The sequence below is a fragment of the Eucyclogobius newberryi genome, unplaced genomic scaffold, assembly GCF_026437365.1.
Source record: "Eucyclogobius newberryi isolate DKJ021-1_F unplaced genomic scaffold, fEucNew1.0.hap1 SCAF_5, whole genome shotgun sequence".
Lineage (NCBI taxonomy): Eukaryota > Metazoa > Chordata > Actinopteri > Gobiiformes > Gobiidae > Eucyclogobius > Eucyclogobius newberryi.
The window spans coordinates 12,530,980-12,550,806 of record NW_027316167.1 but is presented as its reverse complement, the minus strand read 5'-3'; the positions used below and the strand labels follow the sequence as shown (position 1 = coordinate 12,550,806).

Below are 19,827 nucleotides of genomic sequence, written 5' to 3'. Positions count from 1 at the left end.
CTTTTTTGTGTAAATAGTTGTTATTGCTTGAACTCCTGTGCGGTTATTGTCTCGAGAGTGCAGTTTGGGTCAGATCATAGAGACGGCCAAATGTTTTGAGCGCTTTTGCCAGTTTAAGGCCCCTTTAGTCGACTAATCGATCGACAAGGTGTTTCTTCAGTCGACCGAGAATCGACTACAGCCCTAAAAACACAGACGTAGCAAACGGGAAAAAAGTGAAACGTTTAGATTAAGGCACATTTTATTGTCCCTGAACGGAAAGGCAGGATTAAACTGTCCAGTCCAAACTAGAGCGACCTCACTCCCTTCTCCTTTCTGCTGTGGTCTCATTAAATCCGTGGAACTCCAATAAAAAAACAAGTCGACTATTAAAAAATGTAGTTGATGAATTGGTCTTTGTGTTGAGCAAACGACTACAGTCCCACTAAACAGATAATATAGTATGAAGATGGGGATTTCAAAAACAGTTAGTAATTGATAATGAAGATTATTCAGGTAGCACTATTTTCAAGGATTTTCAAAGAAAAAAATACATTTAAAAAATGAAATAAATGTAAAGTTCTGTTTTATCTTGCTTTTTATGTCACATTAATTTTACTTTATCATTTAGAAAGTTTGATTTAATAAAGCTGCAATGGAAAGTATTAGACATTAAACAGTAACGAAGGCTTTCACTGTTGTTCTGGCCTCGGTGACAATAATCATAAATAATTGTTTATTTGTGCAGTGTTTTCTAAAAATAATTGTAAACTTGAATATTGTGACATTTGCAGTTTTAAATTACATTATTATAAAAAAACACAATCATCAAAATGAACTGTGACTTGCAGAGGTCACAGGTTATGCCATTGTAATTAGATTTTATCATTTATTATCAGAATCATTTTCATTGTGTTTATACCAACTTTTAGTTTTTATTTAATATATTTTCTGTCCAATGACACGTGCAGTAAGGCAACAGGGATTTGTTTAAAGGGAGTGTCTGCAGAGCCGCGGCGCGCGGCCGAAAAAGCCATGTTATTTTTGTGCCGGCCGCGCGCCGCGGCTCCTGAAACTGCGCCGCTATTTGACCGTGTTTTAGCGACGTTTTAGACCGCGCCGGGTTAAGGTTAGGGTTAGGGTTAAGGTTAAGGTTAGGGTTAAGGTTAGGGTTAAGTTTAGGGTTAAGTTTAGGGTTAAGGTTAAGTTTAGGGTTAAGGTTAAGGTTAGGGTTAAGGTCAAGTTTAGGGTTAAGGTCAAGTTTAGGGTTAAGGTTAGGGTTAGGGTTAGTTTAGGGTTAGGGTTAGGGTTAAGGTTAGGGTTAAGGTTAGGGTTAAGGTTAGGGTTAGGGTTAAGTTTAGGGTTAAGGTTAGGGTTAAGTTTAGGGTTAAGGTTAAGGTTAAGGTTAGGGTTAGGGTTAAGTTTAGGGTTAAGGTTAGGGTTAAGTTTAGGGTTAAGGTTAAGGTTAGGGTTAAGGTCAAGTTTAGGGTTAAGGTTAGGGTTAGGGTTAGGGTTAGGGTTAGGGTTAAGGTTAGGGTTAAGGTTAGGGTTAAGGTTAGGGTTAAGTTTAGGGTTAAGGTTAAGTTTAGGGTTAAGGTTAGGGTTAAGGTCAAGTTTAGGGTTAAGGTTAGGGTTAGTTTAGGGTTAGGTTTAGGGTTAGGGTTAGGGTTAACCATGAGGCAATAACGGGCAATAAGGGAGATGCCGCGGTCCCTGAAACTCGCGGCTCTCCAGCCACGGCCTTGTTTAAAATAGTCACTGCATATCTAATAATTCACACACACATTTAGCGGTAATCTATCACTTTGGATACGACATAAATATACATAAATATACATAAATGCACACAGATAAAATACAGTTAGTTTAAGTAACATTTGAACTACTTTGAGCAGCGCGTACATACCTTTTCACAACAGCGACTATCACAGTGTTTTCTGAAGAGACGACCGATCTAATTGACCTAAAAACAAACAGAAAAACAACATTTATACAGTTATCGAAGTGAGCGACAGGAGGAAAAACCATTTGCATCAATCATTATGCACATTCTATATTTTACATTTACACAGTTCTAGGTCAGTTCAAAGAATAACTCTAACTTATGCCTGACGGTATGGATTTTAAACTTTGCAGAGTAAGACATTCAAAGTAAATCCAATTGAAAATAAAAATAATTGGGACGAATCCAGAGTTAGAGTCTATTTTAGGAGGTGGGCAATTATTTAATCCCGAGGGCCACATTAGAATCCAGGCATGAGGCAAAGGCCGGAGCAACAGAAGCTCAAGACAAAATGTCTCATTATTATTTCATTCAATCTTTATTAAGGAAACATGTTTGTAAGACAATAAAAAAGAGAAAGCTAAAATAATTATAATCCCATAGTATGCGGGGGCCGGATTAAAACAGGCAAAGGGCTGGTTTAGTGGGACCAGGGCTGTATCGACAATCTGATTCTAATCAATACTAAAAATAATATTGAAACTAGAAACTCATTTGAACAAGTATCGATAGTAAAATATCTCAAACAGAAAGAGAATGATCATGAGCTTTATCAGAAATAGTATAAAACCACATGGGAACATAAAGATAGAACTATTACTTGGTGTTGAAAATGACAAAAGAGCATTTTAAATTACAATTGGTTTTGTGTATCGTGGTTGTACCCAAGTATCAAGATAGTTATTAAATTTGTGTATCGTGACAACACTGAATGAGACTAAACTTGCTCTAATCCAAGACTAAACCGGTTAAAACCCTCCATAGGACTAAACGTGGTCTAACTAAACCAGGACCAAGCAGTACAAATAAGAAAAAGTACACTCCCACAACAAGCTCCCGTTTCACACACACTGTACACGTAACCCTGTCTGCAAACGTCCTAGTCGCAGGCAGACTGAGCCCCGTGGTGCAGCTCCGCCACTGGGCCCAATCCCCTGAAAGAATGCAGTGAGAGGAGCCACTCATGGAGCTGTGGTTTGGAGCCATAAAGGGCCTTTAGTTCGGCCCGCGGTGCCTGTGCGGGTACAAGCAACATATGGATCGTCCAAAATGAATAGGGTTAAGATCCACGCGCCGGGCCGTCCCAAATGAATGTGTGTGTGTGTTTTTGGTTTGGGCACAGGCTAAAGATAGAGGAGTGTAGGGGACAGGCTGCTCATTTCTCATACACACGACTGAAGCGAAGGATCAGGATCAGGAGAGAGAGAGAGAGTGGGAAAGAGCTGGACTTTCCCTCCACGAGCAAAGGCGAGTAATGTTGTTGAGGCAGAAAAAACTGTATGTATTTATGTTTGCACACTTTCAGACAATGTACAGTTCTCAGTCACAAGATTTGCATTACCGATGGTGGAATGAAAAGGATCGTTTATCGGGACGAAAAGGGAAGACAAAGAGATGTGACCATATTAAAAGACAAGAACGAAAAAGACTTTATATGTAGTTTTGCTTTTTTGAATTAAAGACAAGTACAATTATTGCTACAGATGATTTTAGCTGATTTTTAGCTCTTAATGATTCGATTTGTGGCCTGAAAAATCATGATTATCAATTGACATAATAACCTTGACGACACAATAAAAATGTGTGCGACATTTTGTAAAATCTGAACAAATATATTTCTCTTTTTATCCCCAGAATGAGCAGAAACAAGCTTCTAACCCGTGTCGTCCTCCTCTAGAACGTTGTTGTCAATATTAATATCCATTTTGATCTATTTCAAACTATCAGCAACTTTAGTCATTTGTGATATAACTGTTTCTCGTGATTATTTTGGCACAAACTTTTCAATATTGTGCCCTGCCTATTGTGGTTCAAGAGAGTCTACCCCGCTTCACATCTGAATGACAAAATAATGTTTAAATGCTGGAGATGATTTATTCATTTATGACGACTACGTGTTGCTTCAGGTTTAGTTTTTTTAAATCCAGTATTAATCCGAAGTGGTTGTAGTGGAGCCATTTGTATATCATGGGCTGTGAAGTAACCAAATACATGAACCGAAGACAAATATTGTTATATTATATTTAGGTTATAGTATAATCACAAGAACTAAACAATTATAATCGACAATCGTAGGCAGCAACAATGAGTCATTTTAGTTCAATCTTTCCTCTAAAATAGTCAATCTCAGCTGTAAAGTACGCTACTATTTTTGTCTGTCCGTTTATGTGACAGTATCATTACTTTTTCATTCAGAAAGTTGGATTTCCTAAAGCTAGACTTGTGAAATATAGCAAATTATGGATTATACCTTTGTTTAATCAGAGTGAATAATCGTAAAATCATGATCTCACAATAATTGTAGCACTGAAATTTGATATTATGACATCCTTAGTAACTGTATTCCAGTTACTCTTTCATTTGGTGGTATTCAGAATACTCAAGTAGAAGTACAAAGTAGTAACCCAAATAATTGCTCAAGTAAAAGTTAAAAAGTATTTTGAGAAACGACTAGAGTTATAATCAGATTTATGGGTTATGGGTCAGACAAAACATGAAATAATGCACAGATTCAGACATTTCCACAGAAAAAGACACAGAACGATCAAAACAAATCATATGTGGAGTCAAAGTGTAAGAAACTCAAATGTTTTATGAATGAATTAAGATGATCTTGTGGTGCGACAAAAAGCATAAAGCAGTATTCTGTAACCAAATACATGTTCCAAAGTATTCTTACCATCTGTTTGTATTGTATATCATGTGTTACAACTATGTATTGGACTTGAAGTGCACATGACGGATCTGACTTCACATTTCACTCAAAAAGTAGTGAAGGATTTACTTCAAATGTGGCCTATTTTCCCACGAGTTTGACAATGTTGGTGAAGTTTACAGTGTTACTTCCTGGTTGGACATGAGCAGCGGTTACAGTTACCTAGCAACCATAATGTAAATGTAACAGGCCTAAATGTACAGATGCAGGTTAATTACTCAATGATTTGACAAATAATAATAATACCTAAAAACACCTTTATTTTGCCGAGTGATTGTTAAACTGTCTAAAAAAGAAAAAGTCAGTTGTTAAATTGTCCCTGCATTTTTTTTTTTATGCAACGTTGCTTTTATAATTCATTTCTGTTTTTCTGTAATATTTAACTTTTATTTTTACATTTTTCTTCACAAACTGCCACATAACCGGTTAGTAACAAAACCAGAACCTGTCAAATGCTCAAATAAATGAAGGCGTTCTTATTTTACCCATAAAAACAAATAAATAACTCAATAAGGTATCCATAGGTTGCCAATAAGAGTCTCTCACCGGCACAGTGCTTCTGCATCGAAGTGTCTGGAATGTCTGTGGTCGAGGATGACGAGGTCGTGGTGTTTCTCCACGAAACATTCGAGCGCCGACTCCGCCGTCCGCGCCAAACTGAAGCGAAAGCCCGCCTTCTCACACGCCCAGCAGAAGCCATTACTCTGACTGTCCTCTTTGGCAAAAACTAAAAGTACCTGCAACACACAGAGACAGAGGTGTTCAGAGTAATAACAACACATTTCTGTAAACGGTCAAAGCGAGGCAAGTGGTATTGTAGGATCTAAACCACAAGGGCAACTAAACATCTTTATTTTGGCCTCAACTTGGACTGAACCAAACTAGTGTTACATCCACCATATATTTTACATCCTGTTAACAATTTTTCAAAGTAAAGAATGGGTTGAAGTTGAAATGGTGGACATTCTTGTAACAATCTTCTGGGTTGTTTCAAATGAGCAAAGCTACTAAACCCAAACCTGCAACATTACAAAAAAGTAGTTCTTTAAGAAAAAGAAAAAAAGAGATGGCTATATGATCAAGGACTGGACTGTACAAATACAAATACAAATACAAATACGGAAAAGAGGAAAGAATTTGCAGTTAATTTGGAACAGGATTAATTTGACAGATTCTGGACCATTAATGTTACCACTATGTTAAGATGTCTGTGCCTTTTGTTTGTATGTTTTCTCTCTCTCTGTGTCATGTTTCTTATTTTGTTCTTGTTCATTTACATACAAATTGAAAAAAATAAAACCCAAAAGCATTGGAACAAGGATGTTGTGGGTTTGATTCAAAATGTTTACAAAAGTAAGAATAAAGTTAGGTGACTGTAAAATAATGTTACTCAAGTAGAAGTACAAAGTAGTGATCTAAATAATTAAGTAAGTAAAAGTGAAGTATTTGGAGAAACGACAAGATTTAAAAAGGGATTTATAATGGGATTTAGGGGTTACGGGTCAGACAAAACAAAAAAAAAACACACAAAATTACCAAAACAATTCATTAATATTGACAGAATGAAGCTTTTGTCACTTTAGACGTACTCACAGCTGGAAAAGTAACAAAAACATTTACTAAAGTAACAGTACTGTAAATTCAAACCAAATATTACTCCAGTAGAATCTGAAAACTTCTCTAATAAGTACACATTTCTTTAAAAAGTTACTCAAGTAATGTAAATGTGTAAATGATGATTCTTACAGTGACTCGCCTCTCCACAGAACTGTACCTTGGCTCTTGGTGCCACCTGATTGTCTCCATTGGGATATACGTACATACAAGTTTAATGCCATACAATGGCACTCAAAGCAATAACATCTCCATGGAGACAAGCAGGTGGTGGACCCAAAGGCCTGGCGTGATATGCTGCTACAAATATAAATTATACTAAAACTACTTTATGCCACTGACACAAAAACAATAAACTCATAAAATCCCAGAGTTTAAATCTACAGTGTCATAAAACTGGATCAGCGAAAAACAAATAGCAGAATGAGACAATAACCAGCCAGAAGTTAACGGAACTTTTATTGAACCCTCTACAGTGCAAATCTTAATATCACAATAACAAAATTCTCCCAACTATTGCAAAGAAAATAAATATAGAGCATCAAAATATATTAGTTTCACTGCCTTCTTAATTATAGTAAGTAACCTTGGTGGGCAATACATAGACATTTACATAATATCATGAAGGTTGTTTTGAAGATATGCAAAATTAGAATGCGACAAAAAAGCTGAAATGTTTTTTTTTAAAAAGTTGCGTTTAAAACTTTGAAATAAGAGTATAAAGTGATATCTCTGCACTTTTGTGAATCATTTGACAGGCTTTTCACTTTTGTTTGCTAATTAAGTGTAAAGATATGTTTTAACACATATCTGTTGAACCTAATATCGCTGGAATATCGATACGATATCGATATCACCCATCATAATCGTGACAGACTTATTCACCAGAAATGTAAACAAAAATGTTTAGGGTAAAATGAAGTCTATTATTTTGCCTTCTGCACCTTCTCCATCTGTTGAAACCACGACAAACGATCCGATTACCTCCACATCCGCTTCAGCCATTTAATCCTGCTCTAAAATGATCTATGACACAGCTCGTGACGCTCGCACTGGCTGATTTTTTTATTTTTTCTTTCCATTTTTTCCCTCTTCAGCTCGGCGTCGCACAGTGCGCTCTCTCAGCCTGCATACTTTCATATAGGCCGTGTGCTGCTTGCGTAAATACCAAAGCAGGGATTTTTAGGCCCGCCTCCAACAGCACAGCGGCACTGAGGTTAGATTCATGAGTCACCCTCTCTCACAAACGTCATCCCCGCTCCTGGCAGTTCCCTCGGATGAACGTGAAGAAGGAGAAGTTTGTTCTGCACACAGCGGTTTGCATCACACCTGTAAAATCGAATTAGCCAAGACTTTGTTGAGAAAAGTGCAGCTTCTGTCCCGGCCACAATAAGGAGACAGAGGATGGGTTGTTTTAAAATAGTGCTCATAATTCAATTTGACTGGAGTTAATTGGACAAAGAAGCAAGCTCTGTGTTGTAAAAGAACTTGCTGACCCCAACCCAAGGCAGTGAGGTTGTCCTGAATTTATTCAAATTGATAGTGTCTAGACTAGAGTTGGATCTTCTAATTTGGGAGTAAATGCTGTTTTTTTCCCCCATAAAACCAGAAATATCTTCCTCACTTGATGACAGGGTTAGAAGACCAGCTCGAGACGAGAGACAACCTGATAAAACAGTAGTTCAATGTATTGGGCCACTATGTTTTAGCATATCAGACTTAATTCTCCATCACAAGCCGATATTTAGTTTGGACCGACGTGCTGCCTTAAAAAAAAAAAAAAAAAAAAGCTTTATTTTAACACAGTAATGCGAAGAGAGAACTACACAAAACGTGACTACACCGCTCTTTTATCCAGTTTGTAGTAAAACCGGCTTGAGGAGTTTGTCTTGAAGTCAAATTATATAATTTGGGAAATAATCAATAATGGTCCTAAAAATACTCCTCTGGACAGTTAAGTTGACCCCCACTGTAGGCCCCATTTCACATCAATACTGACTGGAGCGGTTATTGCTTTGTCTGTATTATAAAAAACACAAATAACCTGAAAGTAGTGGTTGGCAAAAATTGACAAAAAAATATCATCTCGATATTTTATTTATATATTAGTAATGATATTCAGACGCAGGAATGTGCTAAAATGTGTCCATGTTGAGAGTATAGACTGCAAAAGAGTCATTTTATACCCTTGTTTGAGAGATTATCACACGTTCCTGTCTCTTTTCTCTGCCATTTTTAATAGTTTCAATTATAGACTCAATATTCTATTTTGAAAATCTCCAAAAACAACCACTGCGATATTATCCATTTATATTTGCCCCAGATGCTTGAAAAACATTCTAACTGTGAGCATTGTCGTCTCTTTACAGATCTGACCTGTAACTTGGCAACTTGGTAACACAAAATAATCATTCACGAAGAGAGATCAATTTCCATCCAAGTCGTATACATAGTATTATGTTTACCCAATTTACCAAAATACTTCCTCTTTCCACTATAATAGCTTTAATTTTGACAAACTGCATTGCTAGGTGTAAAAACGACAAGATCTTTATCAGCACGACTCAAGCATCAAAGCAGAACAGGCTAAACCGTTACAGTGCACGTAAACCAACAAGCTTAACCCGCATCTGAACATTTCCCTTACGCGTGTCAAAGTGTCATAAATATGTCGTCTGTGAGAGCTGCTTATGTTCAGTTCGCTCAGAGAATCAGGTCAGAATTCCACATTGGGATGTTGGTAGAAGAGTCAACATTCCTGCCGAGGTGGAGGAACTGCATGAGCATAAAGGCCGAGATAAAACTTTTATGATATGCCAGGCCAGGACACGGATATGATAAAGATGAACATATATTTAATCCTCCAAGAAGGACATTTTAAAACCGACTGATTTTGTTAGTCAGATTAGGGGACGGAAATGTTATCTCTTGAAATGCGTTAATTGAAGGTGAAAGTGCTTTTTTTTTTTTTACTTAACAGCCTTGATTTAATTATGTTTTTTTTGGCAATGTTAAGCTTTTGTTTTGACAAAGTCTGGCTACAGTAAATCAAGGCATGCACATTATAGTCTCAATATCACTGAAATATCGCAATGAAATCGATGTAGCAGTAAATAACAGCCGTATCACAATCTTTTCTATACTAATACTGCGCAGCCATTTTTTCTTTATGATAAACAATACACCTAGAATAAACATTTTGCATATCTTCAAATCAACATTTACAACATTATTATTCAATATATTCCTCACCTCCAATTCAGATTAAAAAGCACTTAATCTTGCATAAGCATTTGAGCGACGTAAAGCCAAAGTAACAGGAAGCACATCATTAGGTGTTAGCGCAGGTCAAAGTGCAGCTCTAAACTGTACAATGCCCCATTCAAGGCAGTAAATGTCCAGTCGCTCTATGGACCCTCGGTGGCCTTTGTCCGTCAAGTGTATTGTCCATTATGTGACGTTCTGGTGACAAATGTTTGGCCCCGTTTCCGTGACAACCCAAGGCTTCAATGAACAATACATCCATCAGGAATTTTAACCATGATAAATTACTTGGGTTAAAATTGTTACCTCGTGTTACTGTAGATTTGATTAACACAAATAACATCAAAACTGTTACCTTATGTTACTGTAGATCTGAGTAACACGAACAACATTAAAACTGTTACCTTATGTTACTGTAGATCTGAGTAACATGAACAACATCAAAACTGTTACCTTATGTTACCGTAGATCTGAGTAACATGAACAACATCAAAACTGTTACCTTATGTTACCGTAGATCTGAGTAACATGAACAACATCAAAACTGTTACCTTATGTTACTGTAGATCTGAGTAACATGAACAACATCAAAACTGTTACCTTATGTTACCGTAGATCTGAGTAACACGAACAACATTAAAACTGTTACCTTATGTTACTGTAGATCTGAGTAACATGAACAACATCAAAACTGTTACCTTATGTTACTGTAGATCTGAGTAACATGAACAACATCAAAACTGTTACCTTATGTTACTGTAGATCTGAGTAACATGAACAACATCAAAACTGTTACCTTATGTTACCGTAGATCTGAGTAACACGAACAACATTAAAACTGTTACCTTATGTTACTGTAGATCTGAGTAACATGAACAACATCAAAACTGTTACCTTATGTTACTGTAGATCTGAGTAACATGAACAACATCAAAACTGTTACCTTATGTTACCGTAGATCTGAGTAACATGAACAACATCAAAACTGTTACCTTATGTTACCGTAGATCTGAGTAACACGAACAACATCAAAACTGTTACCTTATGTTACCGTAGATCTGAGTAACATGAACAACATCAAAACTGTTACCTTATGTTACTGTAGATCTGAGTAACATGAACAACATCAAAACTGTTACCTTATGTTACCGTAGATCTGAGTAACACGAACAACATCAAAACTGTTACCTTATGTTACCGTAGATCTGAGTAACATGAACAACATCAAAACTGTTACCTTATGTTACCGTAGATCTGAGTAACATGAACAACATCAAAACTGTTACCTTATGTTACCGTAGATCTGAGTAACACGAACAACATCAAAACTGTTACCTTATGTTACTGTAGATCTGAGTAACATGAACAACATCAAAACTGTTACCTTATGTTACCGTAGATCTGAGTAACATGAACAACATCAAAACTGTTACCTTATGTTACCGTAGATCTGAGTAACACGAACAACATCAAAACTGTTACCTTATGTTACCGTAGATCTGAGTAACATGAACAACATCAAAACTGTTACCTTATGTTACTGTAGATCTGAGTAACATGAACAACATCAAAACTGTTACCTTATGTTACCGTAGATCTGAGTAACACGAACAACATCAAAACTGTTACCTTATGTTACCGTAGATCTGAGTAACATGAACAACATCAAAACTGTTACCTTATGTTACCGTAGATCTGAGTAACATGAACAACATCAAAACTGTTACCTTATGTTACCGTAGATCTGAGTAACACGAACAACATCAAAACTGTTACCTTATGTTACCGTAGATCTGAGTAACATGAACAACATCAAAACTGTTACCTTATGTTACTGTAGATCTGAGTAACATGAACAACATCAAAACTGTTACCTTATGTTACCGTAGATCTGAGTAACATGAACAACATCAAAACTGTTACCTTATGTTACTGTAGATCTGAGTAACATGAACAACATCAAAACTGTTACCTTATGTTACCGTAGATCTGAGTAACACGAACAACATCAAAACTGTTACCTTGGTAGCTGTGTCTCAGACCACATGACCCTGACCTGTGGGGTGCCCCAAGGGTCAGTCCTGGGACCCCTTCTGTTCAACCTCTACATGCTGCCGTTAGGTCAGTTGATACATAGTGAAAATGTGTCCTATCACAATTATGCAGACGAGTCAGATCTATGTTTCACTGTCGGCAGGTGAATATGGACCAGAGGATTCACCCTGTCACTGCATCCAACAGATAACTGCAATCATGTTTTTTTGAAATCATTGTCTTTGGCCCACAGAAACAAAGACAAAGTGTTAGCGTCACCTACAGAGTCTTGTTCTAAAACCTACGAATCAAGTTAGAAATCTGGGGGTAATAATGGACTCACAGAGGGATTCTGTTTTAGAACTCAGCTCTACTTCCGTTCTCTTCTTTCTTATTTTTCATTTCTTTCTTTTTCAGAAGTCCCTGATGTAAAAGAATTGTAACCTGACCATTATACTTACTACTATACTATACTGCTGAATTATAATTATTCATAAAAAAGATGTATTATTATAATTATTTTAAATGTCTTCACAAACTGCATGGAAGTAAAACTATGAAAAATAAACTATGATGAATAAACTAGAAAAACAGAAACCTGTCATATACAATTAAGCACATCCCTTTAATAACCTTTAATACATTCAATATTGTTTAGGATCAGGTCAGGATTGAAACTGGGTCAAAACGTTGTTGTTGTTGTTGTTGTTGTTGTTGCATTTGTACAAGTGCAAAAAGTGAAACCCCAAGTCCTCAACTGTAAACACGAGCTGCTGACATATTAAAAACCACAGCTTCCTCTTGACAAACCAGAACCTGACCGCTAAAATCTATCCAGCGGCTCTCCCTAATGCACACGAGCCAGAAACAAGCATCTATTATTCATGTGTTTGCACAAGTTCTTACCTGAAGTGGGTCTTTAAATAACTTCATTGGCCCAAATTGCACCTCTGTTAATGTGGTCTGAAAAAGAAGAGACATATGTGCAACGTTTAGGAACAAAGTGTGAAAATACAGAGCACAACCTTTTCTGCAAGACCTTAAAATGACAGAGAAAAAAGTAACAATACACGAGTTTTACAATTTAAAACAAAAAAAACTGTTAAATAGACACTCAGATCCTAATCAATACTAAAACTTGTATCAAAATGATATTAATTTGAAGTATCAATCCTGTAATAAATTACATAAATGGGGCCACGTTGGACCTTTAATATTAAACTCAAACGTCTAACAGTAAATAAACTACAATTATCGCTTTGTGATGAAGAGTACAGTCTATTCTCTGTTTTATTATGATTTGTATTGAAATTGGCTTTGAATATTGAACATTTTCCTTAGTATCCAAATAGAGTAAAATTATTGTATTGTGAAAACACTAGCCTGGATTTTTCTTTGTGTTTTTATAACATATAAATTATGCATTGAATCTCCCAAAAACTTATGTTGTTGGATGTAAGATAAGTATTTGTGACAGAAAGACACAGAAATAGCTTATTAGCTCCCCTAATAATTGCGGCGTCACTGGGCAAGACACTTTACCCGACTGTGACTGTAGTTTGATTAATGCATGGCGTTTTATTCAATAATGTTTTTCAAAAGTTTGTTCTAAAGTTCTAAAGTTTATAATCTACCAACTTAAATAAACTGGGCCTCTGTGTTAAAATCAGTTCAAACATACACTGAATAAAATGCACTTCATTGTAATACTATGAACGTATTTAAAATGTAAATGAAAAATGATTTAAAGTTAAAATAATCGCGATTATGTTTTGATGATCGTTATTATCTGGACTACACAAACTTGACACACATCAGAAAAGACCTACAACAAAGACACAGGCTTTATTAACACAACCTAAACCGCAGTGACTCTGTGTCGTTTCCAAAACTGTCTAAAAACCAGAAAGACCAGGCTGTTTCTTGGAACAAACTTGGAGCAAAGCCTAAACGATACAAAGATAACGTGAAGTCGCCTAAAATACAGCTCACCAACAGATTTTTACCACTTTCAGAGATGGAATTAAATGAAAAAAGGAAAGATGACGTGGCCAAAATACAGCGAGGAGGATCTGTGCCAGGAGCCAAGGTCACGAAGATTGTTTTAGTTGGGGACGGCGCGATAAGTCACGTGACGCATGAAAAGATAAACACACATTCCTTTCCAAGCGCCACTGTTTCTGAGATAACGTCACTCCTTCCAAATATTATGGCTAAGCATGGAGGAGCTAAACAGCTGATTGTGCACGTGGGTGCAGTGGACATGCGGCGGGAACAGACTGAAGTTTTGAAAAAAGACTTCTTGAAGTTATTCGACGTGCTTGATAAAATGGAAATCAAAACATTCATAAGTGGACCTCTTCCAAACATCGACAGGAGGATAAACAAGTTTAGCCGGCTTCTTCAGCTGAACACATGGCTGTCCAAAGAGTGTTCCCCGAGAGGACTACACTACATTGAGAACTTCTATCTATTCTGGAAACGAGAGGACCTGTTTAAGAGAAATGGCCCCCACCTATGCAGAGGTGGAGTGAGGGTGCTGACAGAGAACCTGCTCCACGCTCTGAGGCATTGGACTGGGCCTGGACAGGGTCCTGAGCAGATAGTTAGAGAAGAGAGGAATGAGAGAAGAATTCCTGCTCCATCAGCCAGAGACCGAGCCAATGTTTCAACATCAAAAGCACCACAACCTCAGCCTCCACCAAAGGATTCATCAGCAGCTGCTCCACCACCACCAGCAAAGGATTCAGCTCCAGCTGCTCCGCATTCACCTCCATCGCCTCCAGCAAAGGAACAATCTTCAAAGGCCTTGGACCCATCTGTGACAAGCCCAACAACATCCCTGTCATCGCCCCTGCCTTCACACCAGCCCTGGGTTCCCCCTGCAACATCTACTCCCACTAAAGATTCATCATTCTCCTTCTCATCTCCACTCTCACCCATGGGCCTTCCCAGCCATTTTGAAAGTCTGATCAAATCAGGCATTAAGATGGCTCCACTCACGCCCAATATAGCAAGGGCTATGTCTTCCCTGCACAAGCCGACTACACCAACAAAAGCCCCACCACCCATCCCCCCTCGCCTCTCACCTGGTCCCAAACTCTCCTTGGCTACAAAAGCCCCACCACCCATCCAACCTCGCCTTTCACCTGGTATCTCCCATAGCTAGGATGCACTGGGTCTCAGCGTTGCCGGGACTTATTGTCACATTAAAAATCAAACCAACCCGGGGCCCTATGTAAAAAGAGCCCCCCCCTAGTGCTATTTCTGTAGTCACATCATCACAGAGATGGAAAAACAAAATGCGAGTCAGGCCCAATCTGAGAAATGTGATTCATATTCCCTGTGAAAAGATAAAGCCCAGTCTCACTGAAACTAGTCTGAAACTTGCTGTGCTAAATGTCAGATCCTTATGTAACAAATCTCTCTTAATTAATAATTTTATTTCTTCTTATAATCTTGATTTTATGTTTTTAACTGAAACATGGCTTGACAAAAACACAGGAAATGTAGTTCTGATAGAATCTGCTCCACCCAACTCTAAGTTTGAATCTGAAACACGAGAAAACAAAAAAGGGGGTGGAGTCTGTGCTGTCTTTAGAGATGAAATAATTACCCGCAGGTTGTCTTTTGGGGTGTTTTCATCATTTGAGTATGTATCCTTTAAAATGGAGCTAAAACGGTCTCCATCCATTCTCTTCATTGTTTTATACAAGCCTCCCCAGCACTGCCAAAGTTTTATTGATGATTTTACTGAGATGCTTTCAGTCATATGCACAGACTTTGATGGTTTGGTCATTACAGGTGATTTCAATGTGCATGTTGATAATATTTGTGACAGAAACGCTAAAGAGCTTGATGCTGTCCTTGAAACCTTCAGTCTTACTCAGCATGTGAGAGGCCCCACCCACAGCAAAGGACACACTCTAGATCTCATAATTACAAAGGGGGTAAATATTTCAAATGTTAATGTGATCGATGTTGCTCTGTCTGATCATTTCTGTGTCTTCTTTGACCTGTCTGTTTCTCCCAAACCTCCGGTTGGTCCTGCAGTTGTTCAGAGGAGACACATAAGTGATGGCACAGGTGCACTGTTTATGGAAATGATAAACTTTGAAAATGTCTCATGTTCTAATGTAAATGATTTGTTGAACTCTGTTACATCTAGTGTTTTGAATGTTCTGGACACCATCGCCCCTATAAAGGCTAAAATGGTTAAAAATAAGCAGAAGGCGCCGTGGAGAAATGATGATTTGGTCAGGGCACAGAAAAGGGAGTGCCGCAGGGCCGAACAGAAATGGCGCAAGTCAAAGCTCCAGGTTCAAAAAGAGATTTACAAAGAAAAGCTGAACATGTAGAACCTAATCTTATGTAGAACTAGGGAAAGATATTTTTCTGAAATAATTGGAAGCTGCAGTAACAACTCGTGTGTCCTGTTTGCCACAGTAAACAGATTAACAAACCCTCCAGCTCAGCTGCTGTTAGAACTCATTTCCACATCCAAGTGTAATGAGTTTGCATTATTCTTTAATGACAAAGGTCAGGGCATTAAAAATGCTATAAATCCCACAATGCAAAAAATTACCCTAAAACCACCAAGACACTTAGAGCTAACTCACTTTGCACCAGTAACTGACAAAACTGTCCATGAGATCATCACCAGTCTGAGTTCATCTACATGCTGCCTTGATGTGTTACCCACCAAATTTCTAAAGTCTGTGCTGAACAGTTTGTTAGCACCATTCACTCACATAGTTAACATGTCGCTTCAATCTGGAACATTCCCAATGTCTTTGAAAACTGCGGTCATAAAGCCTCTCCTAAAGAAGAGCAGTCTTGATGCCGCAGTACTAAGTCATTACCGGCCCATCTCTAATCTACCATTTTGGGGCAAAGTCCTTGAAAAGGTTGTTTACCAACAGCTCACAGATTTCCTCTTAATAAACAACTCATTTGATGTTTTTCAGTCAGGTTTTAGACCTCATCACAGCACTGAGACTGCTCTTGTCAAGGTGACAAATGACATCCGCCTGAACACTGACACGGGCAAAGCCTCAGTCTTAATTCTGTTAGATCTGAGTGCTGCTTTTGACACTGTCGATCATGGGATCCTCTTACAGAGACTAGAGGACTGGGTGGGCATCACTGGCACTGCCCTAAACTGGTTAAGGTCCTATCTGGAAGACAGGAAGTACTTTGTTGAAATTGGTAGCTGTGTCTCAGACCACATGACCCTGACCTGTGGAGTGCCCCAAGGGTCAGTCCTGGGTCCCCTTCTGTTCAACCTCTACATGCTGCCGTTGGGTCAGTTGATACGCAGTGAAAATGTGTCCTATCACAATTATGCAGACGACACTCAGATCTATGTTTCACTATCGGCAGGTGACTATGGACCAGTAGATTCACTCTGTCACTGCATCCAACCGATCAGTGTGTGGATGCAAAACAACTTTCTCCAGCTGAACTCAGACAAGACTGAAATAATTGTTTTTGGCCCACAGAAACAAAGAGAAAGTGTTAGCGGTCACCTCCAGAGTCTCGCTCTAAAACCTACAAACCAAATTAGAAATCTGGGGGTAATAATGGACTCAGACTTGAACTTTAATAGCCACGTCAAATCAATAACATCAGCAGCTTTTTACCATCTAAAAAACATTGCCAAAATCAAAAATATACTGTCAAAACCAGATTTAGAGAGACTTATCCACGCGTTTGTCTCCAGTAGATTAGACTACTGTAACGGCCTGCTCACTGGTCTCTCCAAACGAGCTGTAAAACAGCTGCAGTACATCCAGAACGCTGCTGCTCGGGTCCTGACCAGAACCAGGAAGTATCATCACATTAGTCCTGTTCTCAGGTCTCTGCACTGGCTCCCTGTGGCTCAGAGAATAGACTTTAAAGCAGCTCTGCTTGTGTACAAGTCTCTCCATGGCCTAGCACCAAAGTACATCTTGGATACGTTAGTGCCATATGAACCATCTCGGACTCTGAGGACCTCAGGGACCGGCCTCCTGCTGGTGCCCAGAGTCAGGACAAAACATGGGGAATCTGCGTTTCAGTTTTATGCAGCTAAAATCTGGAACAGTCTTCCTGAAGATGTGAGACAGGCTTCTACTCTGACAATGTTCAAATCTAAGCTAAAAACAGTTTTGTTTAGCTGCGCATATGACTGAAAGGATTTTTTCTTTGCACTCTTCTCTTTTGTTTGTGATTTTATTAGTTTAGAAAATCAGTTGGATTGATAATTTTTAATTTAGTTAATTTTATTGTATTTCTGTAATTTCTTTGTGATTTCAATGCATTTTTCCTGTTGTGTGAAGCACTTTGAATTGCCTTGTGTATGAAATGTGCTCTACAAATAAACTTGCCTTGCCTTTATTAAACCAAAATGTCAAAAAATAATTGATTAACATTTTTATCATTATACACTAACACTTAATACATGTAAATATTCTTTATCTTGAAGCCTTCACTCACCATAGTTCAACCTCTATTTGGTAAAAAGAATGCAACAGATATCTCTGTAGGCTCCAGTAGTATCCTTTGACTAGTCGACTAATAAAATAATACCCTATTTTCTGGACTTTAAGTCGCACCTTTTTTTAAATAGTTTTGGCCGGGGTGCGAATTATACTTATATTTATACTTATATACTTCAGAGCGACTTATATGTGATATTATTTGTTATTTACACATTTCATACTCCAGTGCAACTTGTATATGTTTTTTTCTTCTCCATTATGCGTTTTTTGGCTGGTGCGACTTATAGTCCGGAAAATACGGTAAACGCTGACTAGTCAACTTCTATTATTCTAGTTTATTTATTTGAGCAATGACAGAACTATGAACGCAACTATGAATGCAATGTATTTATTTATTTGTTTATTTTTATCCTTATCATTTTTTCCCCTCCATCCCTTGTTGGGTTTTGTCTATGGGAGTTTTTGTTTATAGGAGATCTTCTACTGAGAGTGTTTTTCAAACTTCCTATAAGTGATCTGTTCTTTTCTTCTGTATCTACCTCTATCTACCTGAGTTTCACCAATGAAATTTCCCCATGTGGGACAATAAAGGATTATCTTATCTTATCTTAAGAGTACATAGAAGTTCCCTTCATGCACAGTCACCAGTGCAACACACTTCATCCTCTCATAAGGCATTTTATTTAGTGCTTAATAATAGTGATGAATAATAATAGTAAAGTACATTCTCGTTTGTGGCTGTTCAAGATGAAATAAACATTCACAATTTAGTTTTCCGTTTATGGATGAACAAAATAAAAAAGTAGGAAAAAACTATTTTTTGTTTTTGTTTATGGTCAATCAAATCAAAGTCAACTCCATTAATAGTTACACTTCATCTATAGTTCCCTGAATTGTCTCAATAATTCATCCTGTGCTATAAGACCAGCTCAGCGTTTGTCTCCATGGAAACGAGCCCCACACGGACGCCATCCCAAAAGATTCCTGCTCCGTGTAAACACTTCACACGTGAGGGGAAACAGGAGTCTGCAAACCCATGTAAATCTATTCATCATGCTGATCATTTAAAGGTGCACAGTGTAACTTTTCTGGTAAAGAACAAAGGTTATTGCTTTGCCTGGAACGTCCCAAAGTATGGCATTTAAACTCGTGTATCTTCGTGGAGACAAGCAGAAAAATGTGTTTTTGGAGTATGTTTTTAGTCAACTGTGAATAAATAAGACAATGCCATTCTGTGGAACATCACTCAGAGTTGGTAGAGAAGCCAAAGTTTGTACTCAAGTGAGAGCAACGTTTCTTCAAAGAAATATGACTACTAAAGTTTGTCTAGACGCAAGATAGGATTTATAGTTTGAAGTTGATTTAATTCGAAGGACAAAACATAAGGGCTGTATTCGTCTACAGAAATGCTTGGCAAGCGCTGGCAAAGCCCTCAATATGAAGTACCTCTACAATCTGACCAAATATTTGACCTAAACTGGACTCAAAACGCCACAAGCTCACAGTATTTCATTCAAAAATAACTATTTGTACAGTTGAAGTACCAGTCAACAAGGTATTCGCAAGTAAAAAACTCCCAAATCCTTATAATGACAGTAAAAGTTTTTGCACTTGTAGATTGAGTCACGGTGGTAAGAGCAACCACAAGTTTTACTCAAGAGACTGATGAAGCCTGGAAGACCAAACTCCACCCAATCTACGTCCTCTGCTACACCAGGGCTCACCCGCTCTCCAGC

At 37.9% G+C, this 19,827-nt stretch overlaps 1 protein-coding gene across 1 annotated transcript in view; it reads right to left on the bottom strand.

Moving 5' to 3' along the window:
• The window catches only part of pde8a (phosphodiesterase 8A), a 114,132-nt gene that overhangs the window by 46,849 nt on the left and 47,456 nt on the right, over positions 1-19,827 (bottom strand). The window contains exons 2-4 of the mRNA XM_072464962.1: positions 12,516-12,572; positions 5,244-5,434; positions 1,886-1,942 (exon numbers count right to left, since the gene is read on the bottom strand). Coding sequence (XP_072321063.1) covers positions 1,886-1,942; positions 5,244-5,434; positions 12,516-12,572 — 305 coding nt within the window. The remainder of the gene's footprint in view (positions 1-1,885; positions 1,943-5,243; positions 5,435-12,515; positions 12,573-19,827) is intronic.